This window comes from Python bivittatus, unplaced genomic scaffold (assembly GCF_059951505.1).
Source record: "Python bivittatus isolate LINGU-HERP-01145 unplaced genomic scaffold, Pbiv_v1 ctg000580_np1212, whole genome shotgun sequence".
In the NCBI taxonomy this organism is placed as follows: Eukaryota; Metazoa; Chordata; class Lepidosauria; order Squamata; family Pythonidae; genus Python; species Python bivittatus.
Genome location: NW_028277087.1, coordinates 25,825,166 through 25,837,481, shown reverse-complemented (window position 1 = coordinate 25,837,481; position 12,316 = coordinate 25,825,166). Strand labels below are relative to the sequence as shown.

The window sequence follows — 12,316 nt, the reverse complement described above, 5'->3', positions numbered from 1 at the left end:
GTTATCTCCAAGTAGAATCTAGAATTAAGAGTCACCCTCCGGGGGTGATGGGCAGCATACAAAATGAATGAATGAATGAATGAATGAATGAATGAATGAATGAATGAATGAATGAATGAATGAATGAAATCTGTCAGCCAGTACAGACTGGCCTAAAGGATATGCCTTAGGTCCCCATCTTCTGGGAACTAAGAAGAATGAGAAACCCACCCTAACAGTCTGCCTCCAAAGTTAGGGTGGCTCCCTCCCTATTAAGATTTAGGAGGGCTATTAAGACACTGCTCTTCTGCAGAATCTTTGGGAAATGAATAGATAGATAGCAAGCTGTGTTATATATATGAATACTGTTGAGCTTGATTATGTTCTTATTATTTATTATTTTGATTTTATTCTTCTTTTGTGGTGTTGTATTGTAAGCTATCTAAAGCCTAGGTGTCAGCCCTTCAAGGTAATCCAGACAAAAAACCAAAGCCATGAGTACTAACACCACCTTTATTGTAAAGTTACAGTAACAGAACCTTTCAAGTCTGAAAACACTTCTCCCCTCCCTTGCCTTTTACTTTCCAGAGAACTAGAGAGGGTCCCTTCTTTCTGTGGGTTGAGATGTCTTTTGTCTGATTGTTGTCCAGGCTGCGGCTCCTCCTCCTCCAGTGTCCCAAGGTTATTCACACAGCCTGTTACACTAGAATTGAGAGGGCATACAAATTCAAATGAGTAAACAAGCAAATAAAAGTCATTCAGTCACTCAGGCTATGTGTATGAAGCCCTGTGTGCTCAAAGGATCTCAGCTTTGTCTTGTAGCTTCTCTTTATGACTGGGATCTCTAACTTTGTACCCATGGGCCCCGAACTTATTTCTGGGTGCTCCCCAGCTTCTTATTTGGTTTAAAGAGTTGCAGACAGGTGCTACATTTGAGCCCCCATGTGTTCTGAAATACCTTGGCTTTTGAATCCAAAATGCTACAGAGCCTTAACTTAGGTTATGGTCTCTTGCTTTTTCCCTGTGTGTAATGTAGTCAATTCTGTATTTTTTAATTAGCCCTCAAGGGATACATGGGCTGGGTTTACATATTGTACTAAGCCATGAATTATTTTAACCGTGTTTGATGGAATAACCTATAATGACTAGCTTCATACATCACGTTAATCCAACCTCCTCCCCCCTGCATATTATAGTTTAGCTTGAGATGTAAACTCAGCCACAAAGAATTAGACTTAGTTTTCTTTATATACTTATTGTGTGCAGATCCACATTGCTAATAAGCTAACCTTTGTCCTATCTACTTATATTTAGTTGGATGCTAGTGACTCAAGCTCTAGCAGCAACCTTTCTCTTGCTAAAGTCAGGCCAAGTAGTGATCTCAACAATAGCACTGGACAGTCTCCACATCACAAAGTTCAAAGAAGTATATCTTCTAGCCAGAAGCAACGAAGGTACAGTGACCATGGTGAGTGATTTTTCATTGTCTCGGAACTCTTCTGTTGTAGGAAAAGAAAAAGTTGTGCCAAGGTTGAAGAGTTCAGCATATGGCTAATCAAGAAGGTTTGAATTAACAGTGGAGGACAACTGTGTACTACAGCTACTCTCATTGCAGATTCAGATACTGTTCAAGACAATAGGCTACAAATGTTGATGCCAAATAAATTCTGAAAGCTATTAATGGGATATTTGATGAACTATTTTATAATGAAATGCATATTTGGGCACATTTATATATATTTGTGCCCAAATATCTTTTCATTATAGAATAGGAGTTTATCAGATATGTTATATTGGTTGAGCGGATATTCCGTTATCCATAGTGCAATTTTAAAAATGTATTTTTGTATTATATAGTTTTACTTAAAACTTACCAATAAGAACAAATATTTATATTGAACAGCATGCTTGGTTAATTGATTAGTTTAGTAAGCACATTCTTTTTCAAGGTTTCTTGCCACAAAAGCCCTTTTCTTTTAGTCCTGCTGTATGAGTGTGTATGTGTATGCATGCACATGTGTATCATTTGTTTTCTTTGGGAACTTCATGTTTACTCTTACTCTCTTTTCCTTCTTTCTGTGGGGAATCTGTCATTTATTTCACCAAGTTTCTAGTTATGCAGAGCAGCAACTCAATGAAATTTGCTTTGTATGATGTAATAAAAGCAGACATCTTATTTTATATGCATTTGAATGCTTAATCCCAAACTGAAAAAGATTACTCTTTTCTTACTCAGTTTCTAAAAGTTGTATGAACAAAATTACAAGCTCCAACTTCTTACACTAGTGCAATAGGTTACAAGGCGAAGAAACAAGTTGCATTTGAATTAATTTTCCAGAGGCTATATACCCTCTACCCAGATACCTACAACCTTAAAACATGTTAGTAAAGCTGATAAATCTTAAATGGATCAAGACCATTTTGCTTACTGCTGTGGTAAAGTATGTCTTGGTTTTGAGGTAACTGTGATTTTATTTCAAATGCAGCAACTTCATTTTGAAGAAGGGTGTCTTGAAATTTTTAAACTAAGAAAAGAGTATATTTATTTGGATTAGATGGAAAGGCATATGTTCTTTTGTTGCCAAAATTGTGTGTGTCTTTGAGCTCCCAAATATGGGGATAAATTTTTAGGGAGTTGCAGATTGTACTTCTGCAGGGAAATTTCTCTTATGATTTGCACTTTCAGTTTCACTTTTGTGAGTAAATTAGCAGACTCGCAACAATACATACTGTTATAAGCAGCTGGATAGCGCTGGATAGACCACCTTTGGCACAGGAGATCAGGGTTCAAATCCTGGCTGGTACCTACCTTACCAGTAGGGATCCTTGGGCAAAGACACCCTAACGCTTCACCTGCCTACCTCAGATATGAGTGTGACACAAACTAAGAGAGTCATGCCAGATCAGACATCGCCTGGGTTAACAAGGTCCATGTCAGATGTTGGGGAACCAGGACAATCTGACGATAAGTGGGTTGCTGGAACAAACCATACATGGACGAGGCAAGAGAACTTGGAATTGATGGAATGCTACTACAAGAGTAGACCTAATGAGAGGGGATATATGAAATGTATGAGGGAACTATGGATGGACAGAAGACCTACATCTACACTAACTGAGAAACAGCTAGTTACCCAGTGCTTCAACATAGTGAAGAGGAAGCTGCTCTCACAACTTGAGATAGACCAACTCCACATTACATCCTGGACTCAAGCAGACCTGGAAGAACAACTGGATGTGCAGCAAACACCTAAAGTTGGAACATCACTGCCACCCCCTCCATTACAGAACACTGCAACTGATAGGAGGCATAAGATCATGAATAAACTAGCTACAGTCAACCCTCGAGACCGATTACCAAGGCTCAGTGGAAAAGTACCATCAGATAGTATGCTAGAAGATGCCAATAGAGCCCTCACGACAATCCATACTACCACCATAATTCAAACCAATGAACTGGTATATGCTACAGCTGCTATAATCCTAGAAATGCTTGGCTACATGATCAAGAAAAACAGCAGTACATACCACCCCTGGAAAATGAGGTTGGAGACTAAGATCAACGTAACTCGGAGAGAAGTTAGCTGGTGGAACTACAGAAGGGTGTGGAGATTAAGGATAAGACTCAGCTACTGAAAAAATATATGGGCCTGACTCCCTCTGAAGCCGTAAACAAAGGCTCACAGCACTGGCTGCAGGGCTACAGAGATACATTAGAGAAGCAGAGTCCAAGAAGATAAATGCCCTGTTCTCCAAAGGACCATCCAAGGTGTACTCCCAACTGCAGTGCAACAATACTGTAACAGCAGAGCCACCAACAGCAGAAACTGAACAATACTGGAAGAACATATGGGAGAAAGAAAAGAAGCATAACACCAGTGCAAAGTGGCTGCAGGACCTGAAAGCAGACCACAGCAATCTCCCAGAGCAGAAACCAGTCACCATCACAGTAGCAGACATCCAACAGTGGGTCAAGAACATGAAGAGCTGGATAGCACCTGGCCCGGACATGATCCACACCTACTGGCTAAAGAAACTCACATCAGTGCATAAAAGCCTACCAGCACAGATAAACCAGCTGCTAGCAGCAGGCTCTCACCCAGACTGGCTAACACAAGGAAGGACAGTGCTGATCACAAGGGAACAGCACTGTCAAACTACCTGCCAATAACCAGCCTCCCCACAACATGGAAAGTCCTATCAGGCATCATAGCTGCCAAGCTACAGGACCATATGGGCCAGTACATGAGCACAGCTCAGAAGGGCATTGGGAACAACACCAGAGGCTCAAAACACCAGTTGCTCATTGATAGAGCAGTCGCCCGAGACTCAAGGTCTAGGTGGACCAATCTGAGCACAGCCTGGATTGACTACAGGAAAGCCTATGACTCAGTGCCACACACATGGATCTGTGAATGCCTAGCACTATACAAAGTCAACAGGACACTAAGGACCTTCCTCAAGAACTCAATGGGACTGTGGAAGACAACTCAAGACAGCTTTCACAAGTGGCCATCAAGTCTGACATATACCAAGGTGATGCACTGTCCCCGCTGCTATTCTGCATAGGCTTGAACCCCCTCAACCAGATAATCACAAGGACTGAATACAGGTACAAGTTCAAGAGTGGAATTACCATCAGCTACCTCATCTACATGCTGTATGCTAAGAATGACTCATTGATCCACCTGACATGGATCTACAGTGTGTGATGGAATGGTTTGATGAAGGTTGCGCTCGGGGAGATAAGCATTTCCTTAGCCCCCAACAGGAGTGTGGGAAGGTTAAGAAGATGAGACTGGCACCACCCTAAGGAATTCATGGTGTTTTGGCTTGCTAGCTTGGGAAGTTTAGATTCAGTTTGGAGAGATTCTGTCTTTGAGGTGGAAGCTAATAAATGCAACAGAACTGTATCTGTACTGTCCCATGGAGTTCTTTGGGCTGAACCTGACACAGTGAGAACATTGGGATGTCATTCGGACTGGAGAAGTGTGGCGAGATGGTAGTAAAGAGAGGGAAGGTAGTTAAGACTGATGAGGTGGAACTACCAGTGGGCCACATAGCAGACATAGAGACCAGCTACAAGTACCTTGGCATCCCACGGTCACATGGGAACCATGACGAGGAGGCAAGGAAGGCAGGAACATCCAAGTACCACCAAAGGATAAGACAGGTCTTGAAGAACCAGCTCAATGGGAAGAACAAAATCCACACCATCAACATGTATGCCCTGCCAGTCATCAGATACCCTGCCGGTATAGTGAGCTGGCCAAAGGAGGACATGGAGGCTGCCGATGTGAAGACCTGAAAGCTCCTCACAATGTACGGAGGTTTCCACCCCAAGTTCAACACTCAGAGACTGTACACCAGCCGCAAAGAGGGTGGGCAAGGTCTGATGAGTGTCAAAGCCACTGTCCTGGATGAAACCCAGAGCATCCAGGAGTACATCAGTAAGATGGCACCCAAAGATGAGCTGCTGCGAGAATGCCTGAGGCAGCAGCAAACATGGGAGGAAGTTCAAGTGGAGGAAGTACCATGGCAAGATAAGCCCCTGCATGGGATATACCATCGGCAGATAGCTGAAGTGGGTGACATTGGGGAAATCCTACCAGTGGCTGGAAAGGGCTGGACTAAAAGACAGCACTAAGGCACTGATCATAGCAGTACAAGAACAAGCACTAAACATCAGATCCATAGTAGCAGGGGTCTATCACACTAGACAGGACCCAAGGTGCAGATTGTGCAAAGAGGCCTCAGAGACAGTCCAACAGATAGTGGCAGGGTGTAAGATGTAGGCAGGAACAGCATACACTGAATGGCACAACCAAGTAGCTGGCATTGTGTACAGGAACATATGCACAGTGTATGGGCTAGACTCTCCCAAGCCCAGATGGGAGATTCCACGGAAGGTCATGGAGAATAACACGGCTAAGATCCTGTGGGACTTCCAGATCCAGACAGACAGGGAGGTACTGGCCAGTCAACCAGACAAAGCCCAGAAGACAGTGGTAGTGATAGATGTAGCAGTGCCAAGTGACAGCAACATTAGGAAGAAGGAGCATGAGAAGCTGGAGAAGTACCAGGGCCTGAAGGAGGAAATAGAGAGGATGTGGAAAGTAAAGGCCAAAGTGGTCCCAGTGGTAGTAGGAGCACTTGGGGCTGTGATTCCTAAGCTGGGAGAGTGGCTCCAACAGATCCCAGGAACAACATCAGAGCTCTCTGTCCAGAAGAGTGCAGTGCTAGGAACAGCTAAGATACTGCACAGAACCCTCAAACTCTGGTAGAGGACCCGAGATTGAGGAAGACACACATCACCCATGGGGGTGAGAGGGGAATTTTTTATACATACATACACACACACACGCACACACAGACATATACATACACATATACATATATAAGATCTAATTATAGTAAATTCCATTACCAACTGCATAAAAGCAAAATTATATTTAACGGTATAAAATTTTAGCTTTGATCCTCATTGTTTTTAGAAGAAAAATGCTGCAGATTCTGTGACAAGTTCATTTGCAGCAGATAGAAAAAGAAATCTGTAATAGTTATCCTGTATACAAAATGGGAAATAGGTTGCATCACTGTTATACATTTTTTGTGTGATGTAGTAGTTAAGGTGTTGTACTAGCACTGGAATACCCAGGTTCTAATCTACTCTTAGCCACAGAAGTTCAGCAGGACAGTCACTTTCCCAACCTACTTCAGAGGATTATTGTTGTGGAGAAGAGAGAGAACTATGCATGCTACTTTGAGCTCTTGAACAATAGGAATGGCATAAATTTCACAAATAAATGCATTATTAAACTCTTTCTGGAGCTCTTGCTAAGAGCTGCAAAAGGTAAAACATGGCTTACTATTTCAGTTTCTTCTTTTTCTCCAAAAGAGCTAATGCCATCAGGTGTCTAAGAATAAATTCCCACCTAACTTTAAAATACTAATGTCCTAGAACTAGTTTAGCTTGAAAATTAACAAAAAACTTAGTCCATGTTTAATTGCAAAAGTGACTGCATATTATTTTGTTGTATTTTGAAATTTTACATATATAAGTTGCTAGATAATGCAAGATTTATTTTTATAGGCATATGATAAAAGCAGCAGTTAAAAAATTAAATTATATAATTCATATGTTAATATCATCCTTTAGTTTATATGCTGATCTAATGGAAGTAATGAGAAGTAATGAGAAACCAGAAATTATAAGTAAAGCCACAGTTTTAATATTGTCAAACCCTGGATTTTATAGAATCTGTGGCTGTCTCTAATCTGAGAGTATTGCACTAGTAGTTCTTGCTTTCATCTCTAGCCTATCTGCCCACTCAATTTCAGAATCTGCTCTGAAATTTGGAAGAATGTCTGGATTTGAGAACTGTAGAGGAAGAGGTTTGCAATATAGAAACAAGTAGGAAAAATGTGAAATAGCAACAATATGCTTTTGCCCCAAGATAAATGATGACAATAATGATGATGATGATAAAAAATAAAACATAGTGTCTACATATATACACTCTAAAATTACATAACTGCATATATTTATAAAGATCATTTATACTTTATAGCTTTGTAGAAATACTAAAACCATGTTTGTTTATTTGATTGATTACTTTGCCTTTATATACTGCTCCATTTTTGAAGACTCTGGGTGACTTACAGATTATAAACATAAAATAACCCAACATAATAAGAAGGCCTTGATGTGACACCCTTCAGACAGCAAGATCTTCAAGCATACCACATGTTTACAAAAAGTATAATAGGGAAAGGATAGTCCAAATATTGAGGGGCAGTGGGGTAGACTGTTCCTGAGGTAGAGGGCCATCACTGAGAAGATTCCAGCATGGAGTCCTTGTAGATGGCATTCCTTCAGATTTGGGACCTTCAGCAAGACCCCCCTACTAGATCTTACTGGGTAGACACATTTGACTACCCTTGAGAAGGCAATCTTGGAGATATCCAGGCCCTAGACCATGTATGGCTTTAAAAAGTGACCATCAGCACCTAGAATTTGACTGCATCCAAAGCAGGTCCTTCAGTAGTAGTGTGTGAACTTACATATTGCCATAACCCTCAGGGCATCACATGTTGAACCACCTTAAGGTCTTCAGAGGCAGCCCCATGTAGAGCAAATTGCAGTAGTTCAGTTGCGAGGTTATAAGGGCATGAATGACCAAGAGCTTCCAATTACAGAAATGGCTACAATTGATGTACAAATGACATTGTATAAAGGTTCTCTTGGCCACAGCCTCCAGCTGCTGTTCATCCAGAAGCTGTGAGTCCAGGAGAATCCCAAGATTGTGAGCCAGCTCTATCTTAAGGAGCACAACTCCATTGAGAGTCGGGGATAAACTGTCTCTGAAAGCAGTTGGCTTGTGACTCTACAGCCACTCCATGTTTAATCTAAGCCTTTTCCTCCTGTCCAGACCCTCCAGGCACCAGGTCAGTTCCTCCACTAAAAGTCCTGTGTGGCCCAGAGTGGAGATATACAGTGGGGCAAAAAAGTATTTAGTCAGCCACCAATTGTGCAAGTTCTCCCACTTAAAAAGATGAGAGAGGCCTGTAATTTTCATCATAGGTATACCTCAACTATGAGAGACAAAATGGGGGGGAAAATCCAGAAAATCACATTGTCTGATTTTTAAAGAATTTATTTGCAAATCATGGTGGAAAATAAGTATTTGCTCACCTACAAACAAGATGTCTGGCTCTCACAGACCTGTAACTACTACTTTAAGAGGCTCCACTGTCCTCCACTCGTTACCTGTAGTAATGGCACCTGTTTGACCTTGTTATCAGTATAAAAGACACCTGTCCACAACCTCAAACAGTCACACTCCAAACTCCACTCTGGCCAAGAGCAAAGAGCTGTTGAAGGACACCAGAAACAAAATTGTAGACCTGCACCAGGCTGGGAAGACTGAATCTGCAATAGGCAAGCAGCTTGGTGTGAAGAAATCAACTGTGGGAGCAATAATTAGAAAATGGAAGACATACAAGACCACTGATAATCTCCCTCGATCTGGGGCTCCATGCAAGATCTCACCCTGTGGGGTCAAAATGATCACAAGAATGGTGAGCAAAAATCCCAGAACCACATGGGGGGACCTAGTGAATGACCTGCAGAGATCTGGGACCAAAGTAACAAAGGCTACCATCAGTAACACACTATGCCGCCAGGGACTCAAATCCTGCAGTGCCAGGCGTGTCCCCCTGCTTAAGCCAGTACATGTCTGGGCCCATCTGAAGTTTGCTAGAGAGCATTTGGATGATCCAGAAGAGGTTTGGGAGAATGTCATATGGTCAGATGAAACCAAAGTAGAACGTTTTGGTCTAAACTCAACTCCTCGTGTTTGGAGGAGAAAGAATGCTGAGTTGCATCCAAAGAACACCATAACTACTGTGAAGCATGGGGGTGGAAACATCATGCTTTGGGGCTGTTTTTCTGCAAAGGGACCAGGACGACTGATCTGTGTAAAGGAAAGAATGAATGGGGCCATGTATCGTGAGATTTTGAGTGAACACCACCTTCCATCAGCAAGGGCATTGAACATGAAACGTGGCTGGGTCTTTCAGCATGACAATGATCCCAAACACACTGCCTGGGCAACGAAGGAATGGCTTCGTAAGAAGCATTTCAAGGTCCTGGAGTGGCCTAGCCAGTCTCCAGATCTCAACCCCATGGAAAACCTTTGGAGGGAGTTGAAAGTCCGTGTTGCCCAGCGACAGCCCCAAAACATCACTGCTCTAGAGGAGATCTGCATGGAGGAATGGGCCAAAATACCAGCAACAGTGTGTGAAAACCTTGTGAAGACTTACAGAAAACGTTTGACCTCTGTCATTGCCAACAAAGGATATATAACAAAGTATTGAGATGAACTTTTGATATTGACCAAATGCTTATTTTCCACCATGATTTGCAAATAAATTCTTTAAAAATCAGACAATGTGATTTTCTGGATTTTTTCCCCCCATTTTGTCTCTCATAGTTGAGGTATACCTATGATGAAAATTATAGGCCTCTCTCATCTTTTTAAGTGGGAGAACTTGCACAATTGGTGGCTGACTAAATACTTTTTTGCCCCACTGTATAATTGTGTATCATCAGCATGTTAATCTGATCACCTAATCACCATAGGTCAATGGAAGACTTTTCTTACAGTTTCATGCAAACAGTAAGGGAGAATGTAAGAAGTTGCAAGGCTCAGTTCCCAATGAAAGCAACTCCCATTGAAACCATTTAAGGTTCAAAGAAGAAATCATTTATTGAGGACTAGTGTACAGTTCTAGAACATTGCTGAGACTAAAAGCCCGCACACACCAAACTCAATTTTACCCCCTTTCCCTTTCACCTCCCCACTTCTACCCCATAGTCCTCCTTGCGCATGCCACTGGGTCTCTCCTGGTCTCACGCTGGTACGACCTTGGGCATTCCTGAGAAACAGATAACAGTCCGTCTGCACCTTATGGTTCACCTTCTAGCTCTTTCCCTCCTCCCCCCTTTCTCTTGTAATGGCAGAAATGAAGCAAGCAAACTAGCAGGCTGGTCTTATTGATTGCGAGGCTTCTGACAGAGAAAGAACTGACTTTTCCTCTCATTCTGTCACTGACTGTAACTGACCATTCAGAAAGGAGAACCACTACAAAAGAGTACCACCCATTCCCAATCCTTACAGCCAGCCCAGAATGACACTATAATTGATAGTATGGAGAGCCACAAGAGATCAAGTGGTACCACAAGAGTTGCACTCCTCCTATGCTGGCATCACTAGAGATCATCAACAAGAGTGACTAGTGAGGTTTCTGTCCAACCCCTAGGCCTGAATCTTGACTAGAAAGGGTCCAGTTAATCCATTTCATCCAGGAATCTTTGTAGCTGTAGTGCAACAACCTTCCCTAAAAAGGAAAAGTTGGAGACTGGTTTATAGTTACCTAAAATAGAGGGGTCAAGTGATGGTGTCTTAAGGTGGGGGGAAGGGCATAATGATGCCTCTTTCAAGGCAGGAAGCAACACCCCCTCATTCAAGAATGCATGTTCTTAATTGAATTATCTTCATTCTTAAAATAATTAGGACATGTCTCTAATTTTTTATACTTGGGTTTCAGAGAGAAACGCTGCACTAGTAGTAGAAGACAAAAGAATTGCCCTAGAGAGTGGGGAGTTAAGAAAAGGAGATGTATTGTTGGTAATGTCCCCACTATATATTTCTTAGGTGTACGTGCTTATTTCTTAGGTGTTACGTTTCCATGGATATTTTGCAATCATAATATGACAACTATTTTTTTTTTTAAGCTGGTCCATCTATTCCTCCGGTAGTAGCATATCCAAAAAGAAGCCAGACTAGTACTACTGACAGTGACCTCAAAGAAGAAGGGATTCCATCAAGGAAGTCTAGCAGCAGTGCAGCTGGAGGAAAAGGAATTGCTCCTGCTAGCCCTATGCTTGGGAATGCAAGCAATCCAAATAAAGCTGATATTCCTGAACGTAAAAGAAGTTCTGCTACACCCAATGTAAGTTGTAGATTTTCTTTAAATTATAAGAGTATCTTACTCTTCAACCAATACTATGTATTAGGAGCAGTTTGGGGCAAAACATGTAATTTTTTTTTAAGTTTATCAGTAAGAAAAGTGGATACCTCAGGCCTTTTAAATTCTGTGCTATAATCATTATACTATAAATTAGCTTAGTAGCCTATTAATCTTGAAACTCTCTCACCACAGATTGTGGATATGGATATGCTTGTGAAAGTCTGTTGATTAGTTTTTTCCTTCTGACTCAACCTTTGAGCTTAGGGTGAACCAAGTCATTTTCATGGTACTAACACTGAATGTTTATAATTATTTTTGGACTGGCTACTGGTATGGAGTTCTATAAGGGAAGTAGACATTGACCCATTTCAGACATATGATAGATTTAGTTTTCCAAATACAGTTGGAGAATACCTGCCTCGTTTGTTGAAACTTTGATCTGTGGAAAGCGAAGATGGCTCTGGTAATGCTTTAGAGCCAGGTAAGCTTTCTGATTTAACAGGGACCAGAGGTAAATGAAATAGAAATGGAGAAAGAAAATGCAGAGTTTGGTATCATTTGGAGCAGGGTTCCTCAACCTTGGCGACTTGAAGATGTGTGGACTTCAACTCCAGAATTCTGGGAGTTGAAGGCCACACATCTTCAACTCGCCAAGGTTGAGGAACCCTGATCTGGAGGACATGACAGTGAAGGCATCCCAGTCATGTCCTCACAAAATAATCCGTATTTCTCTAGGTTGTTCTTTTTCCCCAGTTCTCCATGCTTTCTCAAACATAATCAGTCTGACCATCAGCAAATTTCC

At 41.8% G+C, this 12,316-nt stretch overlaps 1 protein-coding gene across 4 annotated transcripts in view; it reads left to right on the top strand.

The window, feature by feature from the left end:
- Nucleotides 1–12,316, top strand: part of MARK3 (microtubule affinity regulating kinase 3) — an 89,691-nt gene that overhangs the window by 57,663 nt on the left and 19,712 nt on the right. For all 4 annotated transcript variants that reach the window (XM_088149794.1, XM_088149793.1, XM_088149791.1 and 1 more), the window contains 2 exons: nucleotides 1,294–1,447; nucleotides 11,279–11,496. In XM_088149794.1, the coding sequence (XP_088005920.1) occupies nucleotides 1,294–1,447; nucleotides 11,279–11,496 (372 nt within the window). The remainder of the gene's footprint in view (nucleotides 1–1,293; nucleotides 1,448–11,278; nucleotides 11,497–12,316) is intronic.